The 17,433-nt window shown below is 41.5% G+C and overlaps 1 protein-coding gene across 1 annotated transcript; it reads right to left on the reverse strand.

The window, feature by feature from the left end:
- Positions 1–673: 673 nt before the first annotated feature.
- On the reverse strand, positions 674–13,904 carry LOC146651811 (hormonally up-regulated neu tumor-associated kinase). Its single transcript, XM_085383152.1, has 11 exons — positions 13,310–13,904; positions 11,414–11,536; positions 11,049–11,218; positions 7,913–7,968; positions 7,660–7,798; positions 7,369–7,496; positions 4,441–4,576; positions 3,698–3,875; positions 3,497–3,580; positions 1,965–2,241; positions 674–1,875 (listed from the first exon to the last, which is right to left on the reverse strand). The coding sequence occupies exons 1-11, from the start codon at positions 13,565–13,567 to the stop codon at positions 1,112–1,114; spliced, it is 2,313 nt and encodes a 770-aa protein (XP_085239278.1). The 5' UTR covers positions 13,568–13,904; the 3' UTR covers positions 674–1,111.
- Positions 13,905–17,433: the final 3,529 nt, after the last annotated feature.

A 17,433-nucleotide genomic window follows, 5' to 3' on the forward strand; every position in this document is an offset into this window, starting at 1 on the left:
TTATCTAGATCAGATATTATGATGTCATTATGTTGCAACATGATAATATCACAATACACTAAATTGTGTAGTCATTATGCACTTACAGCACCTTATAATAGCATTTAATTTCATGGCAATAACGTCTAATTTATGACCGCAAAACTTGCATGATGTGTTATGATGTTATAATGTTGCCTAAGAACCAACTAGCAATTTATTAAAATAATAGACATATACTTGCATATACAATGTATTACCCCTGTGCTTTTTTCTACTACCCTTGTCAAGCTTGACTATTTGATTGGCAAGATATTCGTCAATCAAATAGTCACAAACTGATATTTGTTTGTGCTCACAAACATTTTTTATTCCTCTCACCAAGTGAGACATTGGTCCAAAAAAAGCACGACCTGGGGCCGGATAATCGGAAGAAGATGGAGTAAGAAGAGTTAAAGATGAATCTGAGGGATAGATTATTTCCTAAATTAGATTTATAATATATTTCTTGTTATGATCATCATGTTTTCATATTATCACTTCTTTTAACCATGATAATGGTTTAGTGTACATCTGACACAGACCACAAAATAAATAAATAAAAATATTTGTATTCTTTGTGTGACTGTTTTTTTCTTTTCTTATGGCAACAATAACTTTGAAAAAGAAAGCACATAAAAACATTAACCAGTATCAAGGATTGCTTTTACTTTCACTGTCAGTACAAAAATCTATTTCATAAGAGTGAATACAAACAAAGCAAAAAAATCATCATTTTAAATTCTGCCTTTGACTTTGTGTCAGTGGAGATCAGCACGTCGAAATTCAAGAACAACATGCTTGATAGGTGCTCAGCCAAAGTCTTGTTGATGGACACTGGAGTTCTATGACTAGCTTATTGTTAAGAGTTGAAAGCTTTGGCACTGCAGCACTGACCCTGCTGGTGAGAAAAGGCATGAAGAGAACAGCAGAGTGAGAAAGTAATATCGTTAGGATTGTACTTTTCTGTAGCTGCCATTTAAATCTGTTCCAAATAACTGTTGCTCGCTATTATTTCTGTTGACACCAGTATTTACTGAATACTTCTTTAGTTACTGTCCCTGAAATACTATCAGATCCTGTCATCTTTGTGTCAGTAGTCCATGCTGTGTAGCTGACTCTTCCTGTCAGGTTTCCCCTGCAGGCCTGCAGAAAGCAGTGGAAGGTTCAGGTCTGCCACGCGACGCTGGAGAGACGAGCGCAACTGAATTGAGTTCCTCTTGGCTCCATTTATCCCTCCTGCTACTCTCTCTCCTCGTGCTGCAGACAGCTCTTTCCTCCTTCCCCTCTCCTGCCTGAGGTTCTTGAAGACCAGAGTATGTTGTCTTTGTGAGGGGAGAGCAGGAGGTTTAGACCCATTCACAAGGAGTCTCGGGGGCCCGGGTCGGGTCAGCCCTGCCCATGTCATCTTCCTTCCCCGCCCGTCTTTAAGCGCCACGTTGTTGAGGAGTGGGAGGGGGGAAGAGGGCGATGTCTGTGACGCCTCAACAGAACCCAAGTGGCCTCTGTCTGAGGAGTGTGTGGTGCGCGTGTCAGTGTCCAGGAGCGTCCTGGGAGACGTGCCGTTCTTCTCGGATGAATAAAACGTCTGCAGCTTCTCCAGTCGCTCATTGATGCTCAGGTGATTAGAATCTTCCTGGCGTCGGGTGCCTTTGAAGCAGTCTGACACGGGGTCTGCAGCACCATCTGACTGAGTAGTCCTGAGCAGGTGCGTATTTCGGACTGGTCTTGACGTGCTAGTATCTCTGATTGGCTCTGCAGGTAAGGGAACTTGGCAAGGGGCGGAGTCACAGAGTTGAGATGTGGAGTTTTTAGGAGGAGAAAGGTGGACGAGTTCCCTGTCTCCAAAAACAGTTACTAAAATACAACGAGATAAAAGTATAGTATAGTTGACATTGTATTATACTGTCACTGCATGCAGCATTTGTATTTAATGCCCTCCTCACCTTCTGCAAACAGTGTCTCTCTGGCATCTAAGGTCTCCTCATCAGTAGCCCTCTCCTCTGCAGACAGAGGTGCAGGGGAAGGAGAGGGGAGATGAGGGGGTAAGGACGGAGAGGCAGAGTGAGGAAGCTGGGGTAGAGAAGGAGAAGGTGACCGATTCTCGTCACCCTCTCTGTGCAGGTTCTCAGTCCTCTTTCTGCTGCTCTTAAATTCACTTGCCTGTTGGTTCCTCAGAGGCTTGCTCAGCTGCTTCAAGCTTTTTTCATTGGTTGGTTCATTCTGAAGGTTGATCAGTGATTGGTTGTCAGGATGATGAAAGAGGAATATAAAACCAACAATACATGTATGATACTGAAACACACTACCTGACACTAGTTTGTACCACAATGTTGCCTTAAAAACTAAAAAAAATTAAAGCCAATGCAAAAAGCATTGCATTATTTAGGACATGGCTACTTTGATTGACAGGTGGTTGCTGCCTCTATCTTTCTGCCCGGTTTCAACTCTGCAGTTTTTGATTTTGATTGTACGCGTGTGTGGTTTCTGGAGTTTTTAGTGCAATTATGTAACAGATATATAATTCGACTTGATGTGTTCATGTAGAGCCAATCGTTGAAGAAGTCTGTACAAAAGAGATGGTGAGAGAAAGGCTGCATTTTGTGTTTTAAGCAGCAATAATTAGCAGCTGTTTGTGTCTGTGGGGTTTACAGAAGCAGCTTGTTAAATAAGCTTGTTGGTGTTAGCAGATATGTTAGCATGTGATCCTCTAATGATAATCACTTTAAGCATATTTGCACTGCACAAGACACTAAATAATGTGGATTGCACAACACTGGTCATTATATTCTTCATTTCCAGTTAATACTTGTACAGCTGCTGTTATTGTGTATATATATATTTATATTTCTTCATACATTCTTATATATTTCTATACTGTGTATTGTGTATTTTGTTGTACAGTTATTTTATTTTCAACTTTAATTCATATATTTGATCTTATTCTTTCCCAGTTAAATTTACCCTTCATTCTAATTTGTGTTGTGCAGTTATTTCATTTTTAACTTTAATTTTTATATTTTATTTTATTCCTTCCTAGTTAAATTTACCCTTTTTAATTTTCATATTTATTTCCTATCTTATTGATAGCCTTTCTTTTTTTCTTTAGGCCACGAGCAGTTGTGTAAGCATTTCACTGCATATCGTACTGTGTATGACTGTGTATGTGACAAATAAAATTTGTATTTGAATTAGAATTTTGAATTTTAATTCTAGACTTTAGTACGGGTCCAAAAACCAGCTGGTAATGTCCGTGTTATATACAGTCTATGTGAATCAAATGAATGAGATGCATGGTCAGTTTTTCTGTGTGGGCTGTTTTTGACTTATATGTTCCTTTATTATGTACTGTAAGCACACATGAGTGGCCCAAATTCAGTTTATACTTAAAATGGATCAAAACTTTATCTGACTGTTGATTGAACCAATATGTCAGGGAGAGTAATAATAGTAGTGAGATGGGCGACCTCAGCATTACCTGTTGTGGAGTCTGGGATTCACTGTTATTCCTCTCTTTCCATGTATTCTTGCTGGGAAGACTCCAGTCGTTATTCTCTAGCTTCTGACAAATTAATCATTGTTGATGCCAAACCATGAATATATCACTCGTACTGATGGTTTTTTGTGTTTCATGTTTTCAGGCCTTTGTGTGTATATCTGTGTGTTATAACGGGAATACCTTGCTGGCTTTGGCTCCTCTCTGACTCCTGTTGAGTCGGCTGAGCAGCAGGTGATAGGAGGCCGTGAGGGCCGAGGGTCGGTTGGTTGTGACCACGTGTATGATTTCAGAGAGGGAATATCCCAGTGTCTCTGTCATGTATTCTAGCACGGTCGAGTTGAGATCCTCTGAAGACAACCTGGAAAACAAGAGAAAGCTTTGGAAAAGGCTCACAAATGAGAAATAGAAGGAAGAAGAAGAAGTGGCTCTAACAGGCCTGTGTGGCAAAGAAAGACTTGGAGCTGAAGGATTTTTGGAGCAGGGCTGCAACGGCTCTCGCTCACAGACTGTGGCATCATTCCTGCGGATTTCGGAAAACGCATTATTTCCAGCAGGAGCCATACATGATTGCATTTCCATTCTGCGTAAAGTGATAAAAGCTTTTTAGTTGTGCTATAATACACAAAGCTGTTACACTGCAGACCACAAAAATGTTCATTTTGTTCTCAGACACGCAGTGATTTCCCTCTTGGTTCTTTTACCCACACTGTAATGTTTGCTGCAGAACTTTCCCTGAGGAGAGGCTTTGTGTCCTCCTTTTCTCTCATGGAACAGATGCACATTCTTATGTTACAGTATAATAACGGTATAAATCATTTCAATCGTTACAAGAAGGGTTCCACTTTTTGCAAACACATTACCATTGTCTTTTGTGTATATTGATGAATTGGATGTGCACCACATGCGTTAAGGTGTGTTTGTACCTGTTTTTATGAGAGAGAGTGTGCAGAGCTTTTTTGGAATAGCCCTCATTTATCCATCTCTCCTCCATGGCAGCTCTAACGCTGGGTCTCTTTGCTGGGTCGGGCTCCAGGAGAGACAACACAAATGACACAGCACCTGCAAAGATGAATCTTTTTAAAACAGGCGATTTCTATATTTGGTTGAGTTTAAATTTTTATTGCCCATTTTCAGAAAGCCGAAGAAATTTACAAGCATTTTCTAACTTCCCATTAATGCATCAGACAGACAGATAGAGAGATAGATAGATTTGTCCAGTATATCCACTCTCCTTACTCTGAAAATGTCCAGTAGATCAATAGTGGATCAATGAACTGAACTAAAAGAGCTGTTAAAGGAAGGTCATGGGTAGATTCTCATGAAGGAGGTGATAACTGTTAAAATGTCCTTTTTTCTGCTTTGTGGTCAAGAGAAAAGAGCAGCATTAGACATAGAAATGAGAGGACCTGTGTAGCCAGTGTGCATCAGCTGGTCGTTAATCACAGGCAGGATTGTGGTTACTGTTTGATAAACATCTCATCACAGATGAGCCCAGGGCCGAGAACCATCTTTTCCACTGCTGTTGCAACCTTATAAGTGATACATACTTAGAGTACTGACGACTTAATTTGCTCGCTCTTTGTGACTTGTGAAACTGTATCAGACAGCGAGGAGAGAGGCAGGGTTTCCCTTCAGGAGAACCAATTCAGCCTGTCAGCCTGTGACAGAGAGCTGTTCTGTGGCAGCCAAGCATGGATGATAGTTTGAGTCCAGATGGGGATTCCAGATACGTTTCACAGTGTAAAAGAGCAGATGGGTTCAAGCGGGATGGCTGCCACATTCAACGACACATCAGCCAAGACTGCTCTGTTCACTTTACTGCTATCAGTTCGCTTTTGGTTCAGAGCCAGACGCCTGTCTCAGCCAGGGACAACTCAATTTGTTTGTAACAGATCAAAGGAAGACACACGATTGATGAATTTTAATCAGTGAACCTGTGGAATCGTCATTCCTCCAGACAACAAACACATAAACTGGCAAACTGGTACAGATGAAAGAAAAAAATATACTTAAGATGAAAGTAGAGAAGCCTAGAAAGAAAATCCTAGAAAGCAAAGATATATAATTTAAAGGATATCACAGAAACAAGCCAGACAAGCACGTAAGCTAAGAAACGGGCCAGTCTTCACCAAATCATGAAGTTCATGAATTACCATGGCTGAAGAGAAAAAGAATCGGTTTCATGCATAATTTAAAAACTCTAGAAGCACACAGCCCCATTAGGAGGCAGAATAAAGTCTAAAAGTTAATGTGAATGTCTCAGACGCCCGGCCATGGCAGCAGTACAGCCACTAATCTGATCTCGTCACAGTTTCAGAGCCTCGGAGCTGTGCTGGTTTTCCCCACAGTAACAGGAGCTATGTTTGTTTGCGGTGACATGGCGCCATGACTGAGCGTAATGATGGGACTATGTGTAAGAGAGAGACCAAAATAAAGTAGAGAGAAACAGGACACTGAGGCTGCTGTGGACTTGGCAGAAGACAAGTGGTAGAGGTAAGCAGTTTGTAAAACGTTTCTTTCCTCCGATTTATTATGCTACGACACGTCTAAAGGCAAAAACACGACTTCCATAAAGGTTTAATAAGTATCATCATGTAGACTTGTTTTTATATTGGTTTCAGAATGAATAAACACTTTCAGCTACATCAGCTCATAATATAATCTGGCATTTCTTTGGTATGTCTAAGTCTACTCACTTATTCTCATTCGCTTCATTCTCCAAGACTCAACTTCAGAACTACACTTAACCCAGTGGCTTTTTAATAGTATAAGCCCAATAATCATGGCAGAGGTTCACCAATCTGCAAAAAACTGTGTCTGCAAATTGGGAAACAGTTTCAAAACAATTTCACTAGAAACTGAAGATTTTGAATTCCTCATCATTCGCAGTAAATGTCATCATCAAAAGATTCAGCAAATCTGGAGGAATCTCTGTGTGCAAGGGACAAGTCTGATCTTTGGGCTTCTCAGGTGGCGCTGCATTAAAGATGGGCACAATTCTATCTTGGACATCAATGCACGGGCTCATCAACGCTTCCGGAAATCAAGTGTGTTAACACAGTTCACCATGTCATCCACAAATGCAGGTAAAATCTCTATCATGCAAAGATTTAGAATGGACAAAGACAAAGTGGAAACCTGTTGAAATTTGAAATAATTTTTTGGAAATCATGGACAGCGCACACCTTAGCGCAATGAGTAAAGGAGTCATCTAGCTTGTAATCAGCACTCAGTTGAAATCCTGGATCTCTGATAATATGGATGTCAATCAATGCCTGTGGGATGAAGCGCCTTGAGGCGACTTTTGTTGTGATTTGGCGCTATATAAATAAAATTGAATTGAATTGAATTGAATTGGGCATGATCAATGCTGAAAGATGGATACGCAGGTTTAAGAGCATCCAGATGACATCGTTTTCACGAAAAAAAACCTTGCATATTTCAGCCAGACAACACTAAACTACATACTGCATCTATGCCAACAACATGGCTTCGTAGTAAGAGCCCGGGCGCTGAACTGACCTGTCTGCAATCCAGGTGAAAATATTTAGCACATTATGAAATCTAAAATATGGCAAAGAAGACCCAGGACTGCTCAGAGCCTACAATCCTATTTCAGTCATGAATGAGGCAACTTTCTTCTCCTGAAAGTTCAACAGCAGCTCTCCTCAGTTCCCAGACATTTATGTAGTTAAAAGACGAGGGGGTGCTAACCAGCGGTAAACATAACCCCGTCCCATTTTTTTTGTCCTACTGTGAATAAAGTTTTGGTTTATGAGATTTTCAAATGATTGCATTCTGTTTAAATACGGTAATGATAGAAGCTTTGTTTCGGTCACTCTGATAGGTACCTTTGCTGATGTCACCGGGGATGCTGCTGATCTCCCCGTTGACCATCTTCTGGTGCAGCTGTTTGATGTTGAACGGCTCAACAGTGAAGGGCAGAGTTCCTGTCAGCATTGCAAACATGCTCACGCCTCTGTAGATACACACAACGGGAAAATGTGAGGAGGCGGTCGACACATTTACATGAAAAATACTGAGAAAATCATTACATAATCGGTTACAACACTATAGAAAAATGTGTTCAATATCCAAGCAGAGAGTTTCTCTGATAGACACACTGAGACTTTCTCACTTACACAGACCACACATCCACTTTGGGTCCATACTTCCTGTGAGCGAGGAGCTCCGGGGCGGCGTAGGCTGGACTTCCGCACTGGGTGCTGAGGAGCTCCAGAGATAAAGAGTCAGTCTTCAGGGTGTTACTCAGGCCAAAGTCTGTGGGAGAAATCATCATCTTACAGCAAAGTTCTTTTCAGAAATTTTAGATAGCTAAAACAGTTTAGCGTAAATAATTGAAATCAGTATGTTAGTGACGAAACTTCAACATACCCACAATCTTTATATTGTTGTGTTCATCCAGAAGGAAGTTTTCGATCTTTAAATCTCTGAAAATAGGGGAGAAGGAAAATAAGAGACAAATCGGTTAGGTCTCAAAGGAAGAATGTGGTTCATAGTAGCATTTTTATAAGGCTCTGTCCTTAATCCTACAGGAATTTCTAGTTATTTTTCTCCACACAGTGCTGATGAGTGTTCTGGGGCAATTTACTTGACAGACATCATGGTGGTTGCTCAGAACTCCAACACTAAGCTTTTTCTGTGTATTTATAGATGACCAGATGAGATGGGATCAGACTGGACCCACAGAAGCAAAAGGAATAACCCAAACGCTAAATTTGGGTTTGGGTAGAGCTCAAGCTTTTGGAAAAAATCCTCAAAAAGAGAGTTTTTGTCAGAATAATCTCCTCTGGTGATTATGTTTTAGAAAAGAAGCTAATCGCCCAAACTTAAAAGCCTGCACTCGATTTTCAAATCAATTCACGTCACCTTTTTCTGACTTATCTCTTATTCTTTACCAAAATACCATATCTCTGTTCACCTGAAAAAGTTGCTTCATTCCCCTGAAAGTACCCCAGCCTCACCACCAACCACACTGAATGCACTAAAACTACCAAGCTAAATGAAAATCTGCGGTCAGGAGCGAGAGAGCCCCTATAAACTACAGCCTGGGAATCCGCCATGCTCCTTTCATCTGCCTTCATCTAACCAAAAATCCAGAAAACCCTGCTCACACAACCCGAGACAAGTTCAAAGAGAGGCGGAGGAAGAAAGAGAGAAAAAAGAGCAAGAGAGAGCGAGAGCAGACATTGTCATAAAGGAGAAAATGTATGCGGTGAACCTATTGAACGTGGGTGGCAGGAGGTGCGTTTAAGTGCAAAATTTCCATTTATTTCCAGTTTAATCATCTCTGTGTGGCATTGTGGTGCAGTGTGTGTGCGCGCGCGCGCGTGAGCGAGTGCGTGCGTGTAGGTGAGCGCGTGGGTGTGTGTGACAGAAAGAGGTGCCATTGAAGGGTTGAGAGCGACGTCGTTGAGGGACTTCATTAGAGAGGAAGTCCATGATGTTGTGATGATGTGTGAATCATGGCGCCGGCGCAGGATGATGAGGTCATTGCCTGGTAATCACATTCCCACCTTCAGAGGAGCCAAGGTCTTAAACCAAAGCGCAGAGCTGTGCATAATGTGTGCGGCTGTTTTGCAAGTGTGTGTGTGAGAGACTATTGAGTCTCTAACACCTACACGTACTTAAATACCACTAAAATAAAACTCTCATCTCCCACACCGCGCTGTGCCCAGCACTTCCTCCTCTGTAGGCTGTTAATGTCCTGCAAACTTCTTTCTGCGTGTATATGCATGCTTTTTCAAGATGTGTGTATGAATCATAAAGCTTTGAACCATATAAACAACTTTTTGTTTTGATCCGTTTTTTAATTCTCTCTCTTTTTTTCCACCTTTTTAAAAATAAATATCTTTGACCAATCGGCTCAACAAGAATATTTTCTTAGTAATTTTCGATTGGTAGGATTTTCTACTCGCCTATCAAACATGCTTTAGGAGATCACATGTCAAAGGCCATATGAGATTCAAATTTGGCACTAAATTCTAAATGTACTCAAAAGTGATCAGGTTTGGGGGTCACTGTGGCCTCACAGCTGGTTGCCCAAAAGCTTTCTTTTCTTTTCTTTCTATGATTCTGAGCTTTAGTTGGAGTCGGGCACAAAACCAGGTATGAGTTAAAATGTTAAAGTGGACTTACTACAGTAATTTCCGCCCCCTTTATTTTATTGGCGGGCTCTACTAGAGCAGCTTTGCATGATTCACAGTTTAAAATAATCCATATTTATTCTATAATGGGTCTTTATACAGCCCCATCAGTTCACTGTCCACCTGACACAGGCCATTTTATCTCCTTTAAAACCAACTTTCCTCTGACTGGCTCTCCCTCATCAACAAATATTTAACACCACTTGCAGGCAGCTGCCATCCTTAAAGTGGCTTCGGTGTGACAAGACACTGATTAAACGGTCATAAGATAGCATCAGTCTGCTATCAGGTGACTGAGTGATTACATCCAATCTGTGATAAATCTGTGAACATTGCAAACCTGTTGCCATCTACACAGAAATTCAAATTCCAGCCAGAAACTCAGTAATCTGAAAGGGAAGTTCAGAATTTCCTCCACAAGTAGATACACAGTTGCTGCAGGACTGTGATTTAAATGCTAAATGAGGTACATGTACAGCAACCTTGCTTTTATTGGGAGTAGAGCACAGAGTAGAATACAGCTGGCAACCAGATGATCTGAGTTCCCTAATGTAAAGAGCAGACAGGCAAGTTATTGGGAACATATTGGGAATTGTCTGCATTAATAAATTAGGCAACAGTTATTTGCAAACCTGTGCCAACCTATCTGAGAGTGACTGCAGTCACTCCAAGTTAGACAATTCTTTAGAGACAGGTTGCCTCCCAGCAGGTGACCTGTGCAGTCGCTGTGCGATCAACACTGGTTGCAACCAGTTTGTTGTTGCAACTGCTTGTAACTGGTTGTAGAATGTGAAAACATTTTGTGCAATCATTTTCCTAATCACAGGGAGGTTCCTGTTCCATGTTTTGCATATATATTTATATAGCAGGTGACCTGGACCTACTGTGTTCACAGTCAGAGAGATAGAAGGAGATTTTTCATTATTTGATCACCAGCTAAGCTGTTGATTGTTCATCATCATCATCATTTTCATTAGTATCATCATCATTACATCATCGGTTGCATTTTAGTATAAAGAGATACCATTTGCAGCATGTTTAGAAGCTCTAAATAACATCTGTTGTATTGCTTTGACATCAGTTTTACTCGATGAGAGACTTAAAGCCGATTGTAGTAATATAACAATTTGACAACTGTTCAAAAAGCATTTGATCTTTTCTCTATGCAAATGAGTGAACTGTGAACGATGCAATGGAGTAAATCCACCTATTTACTATGAAGACTAGATAAAGACATGGAGCAGAGTCAGAAGCCTTCTAAAATTGTAGATGAGATCTGCCTCGAAGGCATACATGCTCCTCCTGTGTGTGTGTGTGTGTGCGCGTGTGCGTGCGTGCGTGCGCGCGTGCGTGCGTGTAGCGACCTGTGCACGATGCCGTGTTTGTGCAGGTGTTCCACAGCAGAGAGGATCTGTCGGGTGTAGCGCCGCACCTCCCGCTCCTCCAGCCTCTTCCTCTCACAGATCCTGTCCATCAGGTCTCCTCCAGCACAGAGCTCCATAACCATGTAGTAACTGTTCTCAGTCTCCAGAGTCTGACGCACAGGATTATTCATATGTGGTTCACAGCAGATATAAAATAACCTTTCAATTACTGTCTGCAATCAACATCTACCACTGAGATAGAAATATGTCTCTGGATTCATGTATGTGTATTTCTGATGATGTTAATGGTTGATGGGTGAATATGTACTTGTTGTTGTTGTGATTTTTTATTTTCATGTCTTTACCTCCAGCAGAACTACAATATGAGGGTGTCGCACCATCTGATGAATGCGAGGCTCCCTCTTCATGTTCTTCTGTACATAGGAGTCCTGTCGTGCTTTTTTTTTGTCTATCACCTTAATGGCTACCTGAGAACAAACATGCACACATGCACATTCTTTTGTTTTGTTGTTTTTGCCAGAAATCAACAGAAATTTACACAAAGACACTTTGCTTTATATAGAAAATAGATTAAAATGTTCACAGGTGACTGTAAGAAAACCTGATATTTATTATGACCAACATGTAACACACTTAGGTTGAAATTTCAGAGGCTTATTTTAAGGAAGTAGGGTGCGTAGGTCTGTCACTTTTTGTGTCTGCATTTTCTCCACTCATCCAGAGGTTTGAGCCAACGGCCTATAGTCATGAACCCTTCAAAAGCTCAGGATACGGACTGCTCTGAACGCTCGAGTTTAGATTTTTGCCACTTAGTATGATGCCAGAGAGAGAATATCCTTAATATGGTGATCTCAGGAACTGGCTGTGAGCACTGCAGCTCCACCCACCTGCTGTTCAGTATAAGAAGCAGCCAAACAGAAAAGAATTGGCCTAAAGGGAGAATGAAGGGAAAGCTACACGTAGACTCATTGTAAGATTAATAAGGATTATTGTAAACTGTGACTCATATAAAACTACTTTAATAGGGTGAAACAACAACACTAAGTTGGAAATGAGAAAAAATATTTAAATATTTGGTAACAACAGCATTTGTGCTCGGTACAACTATTTTTCCTCAGAATAACGATCGTGGCAAACAAGCACATTTAAAATGGACTAAAACTGAATATCAAAATTAAAATGAAATAAAATAATACCCTCCTCCCCCAAAAATAAAAAACACAACTAAGTGAAACAATATCCTGCACTCTTTCTTTTTATAAAAAAGAAAAACTTTTGAAAGTGAACTAAAAAGAAAATTTGAAAACGAAACAACCAAAATAGTCTGCAAAGACAAACAAAGTAAATGTTTTATTTATTAAAAAATGATGCATCTTGGCATCTTGGACACGTAGCACCGTTGGTTTAAATAGCAGTTAAGATCAAAAGGGCTCATTTTATTACCAAATCTGTGTCTTACTGCATGCGTGAGTTTCTGTGTCATAAACATGTAACATTTCTGGCTTAGGTCAACAAAACATTTCCAGAGAAATCCAAAGGCCCCCAGCAGTGGATGCTTGCAGGTTTACAGTTTTCACCTTAACACAGTATCTACCTGCAGAGGGTAAACTGGGTTAAGAGGAACAACAACCCCCCAGATGAGTTTGGCCATCGCTAAGGCAACCAGGTCAGGTACATTGCCAGGGTCAGCGACTCGGTGACCGGTGAAAGTTACACTTATGGATACACACAAACACATTAATGAAACACATGCACAGTCTCGCCTGCACAGTGAGTGCAGATGGATTGCCATATCACCAAAAATAGATGTGGAAGACACAGAGTACTTACAAAGATGCAAATTCATGTTTTTTGTTAATCTGAAAGAGCGCCGATTCTAACATCAGTCTGCACTTTTTAAAGGAACCAACGACAGACATATTGCACAGAAACAGATGCATTTCAGACCTCTTAAATCTGCTGAGCAAATGTTGTCTTGTAAAACCCCTCATAGTCATGAAATAAGCAGTTATGGATGAATCTGACTGAGTTCTGTGCACATAACAAGAATAATAACAGACTACTACGTTCTTTAAACCCAAGAGTGTATAATTATCAGTTACAAGGCACTAGTTGTAAGCATGTAATCATAATCTTGTATGTGTGTGATCTTTTTCTTTGCCAGTGTGCCACCCCACCAGTCAGTGACATGTCACTTCATGTCTGCTCTCTAATTGTCAAATTGGAGAGAAAGCACTGACCTTTTCCCCTGTGCTGATATGCAGCCCCTCCATCACTTTGGCAAATGAGCCCTTGTTGATCATTTTCCCCACCAGGTAGGATCCAACCCGTTTGGAGTGGGGGAAGCTGCGCAGCAGCTCTCTGGGGACCTTCAGGGAGGGCAGAGGCAGCCTCTGCCGGCCCAGCCCAGAGGCTTCCCACTGGGACACCCCGCGCTCCCCTACGCCCCCTCCCTCGGCAACCATGTCCAGAGCAGGCTTCACCGCAGCAGCTGGCATCCCGGACAAGGCCCAGGCCCCATGTGGCCTCCCCTTGCGCTCACAATCGAATCCAAAAACAGGACAGTCCTTACAGAACGGACATGCTAACACACAAATGCACACAAACAGACACACAATGCTGGAGTTTAACCACAGCAGGCAAAACTGAAGTAAAACTCAAATCCTTAATCAGCAAGAGGCGTCTTCAAATGCAGATTTCTGTTGTCCACTCTCGGGTGAGCATATCCTTTTGTTCCAACTGTCTGATGTACGACTCCTCTTTTCTTCTTTCTTTCTTTTGCCTTTTAACAAGTGCAAATGCCTCAAAGTGTCATTCAGCTGTTCACCCGGCTCCTCTCTTGTTCTCTCACTCTGCCTGTCCCTGCCCGATAGTGGATGATTAACCGTTGTGTTCTTAGGTCAGCTCCAGTGATGAGGAAGACATTCTACACCTAAATTACCCCCCCTCCTGCACCAAGGTACACACGGATACTCGCAGTTACACAGTGACCGTTTAAAATGATCTTAGTTAGCGTTCTTGATCGGCTCTTTTTCTACTTCAGTCCATTTCGGTTTCACTTCAGACACATAGAAAAATTTGTGTTAACTGTACAAAAAGGTCAGGGGATTGATTGTAAGTGTTTAAATTAGTAATAAGTGTTGGAAGCCTAAAGCTTCATTATTAGCTGAAAATTCAGCTGATGATCCAGAATTTGTTTTAATTTGTTTCCACAAGTTCTTTCATGGATTGTAAAGATCTGGAGAAACTGTTCTGATGCTAAAAGTTAAATGAGAAGACACTCTTTGTGTGTAAACATACTAAATACAAAGCTAGAGCCCGAATTTAGAAAGCCTTAGAAGTGCTACAAGGTAGATTAGCTAGAGCTATGCTAGCTTTCTCTCTTGGTCTCGCTCTTTAGGCTCCGGCTCTGCTAAGCTTATCAAAGCTATGTTAATATCAAATAATATAAGACATGAAAAATCAGTCATCTTATTAAGGCGACTGCCCCTCCCTGAGCCTGGTTCTGCTGGAGTTTTCTTCCGATTAAAAGGAAGTTTTTCCTTCCCACTGTCGTGTTTGCTCATAGGGGGTCAAATGATTGTTGGGGTTTTCTCTGTTTTCTCTGTATTGTTGTAGGGCTTACAATTATATCTTACAATATAAAGCACCTTGAGGCAACTGCTGTTGTGATTTGGTGCAATATAAATAAAACTGAATTGAATTGGATTGAATTAAAGCCAAGAATCAAACTAACCTAGTTCCCCAAAATATCCAGCAACATGTGTCAACATACTTGTCACATACAGTAGTTGATACATTAGTGAATTCAATTCAGTTCAATTTTATTTATACAGCACCAAGTCACAACAGCAGTCACCTGAAGGAGCTGTATGTTGTAAGGTAGAACCTACAATAAGACATACAGAGAAAAACCTAACAATCATCTGACCCCCTATGAGCAAGCACTTTGGCAACAGTGGGAAGGGAAAGCTCCTTTTTAACAGGAAGAAACCTCCGACAGAACCAGGCTCAGGGAGGGGCGGGGCCATCTGCTGCGACAGGTTGGGGTGAGAGAAGGAAGACAGGATAAAGACATGCTGTGGAAGAGAGACAGAGGTTAATAACAAGTATGATTCAATGCAGAGAGGTCTGTTAATACATAGTGAGTGAGAAAGGTGACTGAAAAAGAAATACTCAATGCATCATGGGAATCCCCCAATTCATTTTGGCTAATTAGAGAGAGCAAGTTAACAATGCGAAAACATCCCCTGTCAATCATAACTGTTAATATCAGTACTGACTTCTTACAGGAAATCTGTGCTAAAGCTACACTGTAGACATGCTCTATCTGCAAACCTCTCTGACACCCTGCGCCATAACCCGACGTGCACCCACCTGGAAATGCAACCACTCATCACTGAAAGCATAGCCAGCAACTGCTGTGATTGGCCTGTTTTTGAATTTATCAGTGAGAAATAACAATCATTGCCTCAATGTAAGGACTCACAGATACAGTTGGAGGGGTCTGCTGAAGTCAAATCAGAATGCATGTGAGGGAATGTAAAACGTGACAAAACGTGAGAAACGAGAGAAACAAAGTGAGCACAACAAAGAGTCGGGGGGAATACCAGAGTTTTATTTGTTTCTATTGTGCACATAAAACACTGGGACACGACCACAGGGTAATTAACACATAACACACCACACAAAAGTATGAATGCTGGTAACGTCATCGGCCACTTAGGTAGGTTACCTCGAGAAAGGATTCCCTACAAAAGTGTTATTTAGATGTTCGAGGTCTTTTGTTTGGCACAGAGAGGTGAGAGGTCAACAACAAATCCCCCCCCCCCCCCCCCCCCCCCCCCGCCCCCTCTCCTCCAGTCTTTCGCCAAATGGCTTGCTTGAAATCTCTAAATCAAAGAAGATATTTATAGGCCAAATCCCACGAATTGAATCAAAGCCTGTGTAAGAAACCAAATCATAAATGAGAACAATGATTTCCAGTGAAAACAGCAGTTAGAAGGGCTTCAAGTCTTGTACTGACTCAGTGATACAATACTTGCTAAAGAAAAAGGTCATCATTAAAGTGTGTGTCTGCTTTTCTGCTACTCTGTGCATTAAGGCGCACGTCTGTTTGCACGTAGGGGTCAGATTGCACTGTATTGGCACTGGATACTTCCTCACTCAGCTGATGAAAACAGGGATATAGCCTTAGATCGGCCATGTAACCCAATACACTTGCGCGCACACACACACACACACAACCTTACGCAACCTTTAATTGAGCACCTGCAGTAACCAAGTGAAGCCTCTATGGTTACTTTGCCTTAAAAGTGGTTACACTGTATAATTTGATTTGGCATTTTGACCAAACGACATGACAGCCTGTCGTTAAACTCGCTGTGATCACAATCAGCACACCTCGTCTCCCATTAGGTTACCATGCCAACATTTTTTTAAAAAGAGCCAACTGGGGGCGCATAGTTATTACACTGGAATGAAGGTTTTGTTTTTTTCTAGAATATTTTGAAAACAAGACAAAAATATGAAATCAAAGCCCATCAGTGCATAAATATGTCTGTGCATACTTACACGCCAGGAGCACTACACTTCATAAACGGGTCTTTAGGCCCTGGCATGTGTGCGGGACGAGGTGTTAACACACCCTCCCTAACGCTGGGAAAGGGTGTCAAGCTGGATATGGCTCTGTGCTGGATGAACACAGGGAAAGAAAGAGAAGGGAAGAAAGTGTGGCAACGGGAGGAAGCTGCATACATCCCTGAGAAAGTGAAGGACGACGGACCGGAAATGAGTGAAAACCGACAACTAGACACAGAGACGGGATGAGTGAGAAGGAGAGAAACCAAGCTTCACAACTGCAAAACAAATGTGAATTAATAAGCCCTCGAGAGACTTTTTATATAACCTCAGCCCCTGCCATGCCTAAATGTTTTGCAGAGGCTTTTCTGTGTGTATAAGTGTGTGTGTGTGTTAATGTGTGTGTTTCCATGGTTCAGAAAAGGTCATTCTCACTGCCAGCGAGTACAGTCTATTTGTGTGTGTGCATTTTATGAGATCGCACATATTTGCCAGTTTTCTAGAAGTACCGCGATGCGTGTATGTTTTTAAAATGATGCATCGACACACATGCATGCATGTAAACTTCGTTTACATGCACGGCAGTATAATTAGGTGTATAACATAGTCCAGTGTGTGTGTGTGCAGCGTTGGTGCACAGGAATGCTGGCTTGCCTGTAGGACTTGGCGAGCTTCTCGGCGGTCACATTAAATGAGAAGAGAAACCCCCTTCTGCTTCCTGCCTGTAATAAATGGATCCCCAGCAACCATTAAGGCATATTTTAACACCAAATAACTCCCCCAA

Source organism: Rhamphochromis longiceps, linkage group LG15, assembly GCF_057381845.1.
Source record: "Rhamphochromis longiceps isolate RC_006_pf linkage group LG15, R_longiceps_female_GT1.1, whole genome shotgun sequence".
NCBI classification, from domain to species: Eukaryota; Metazoa; Chordata; class Actinopteri; order Cichliformes; family Cichlidae; genus Rhamphochromis; species Rhamphochromis longiceps.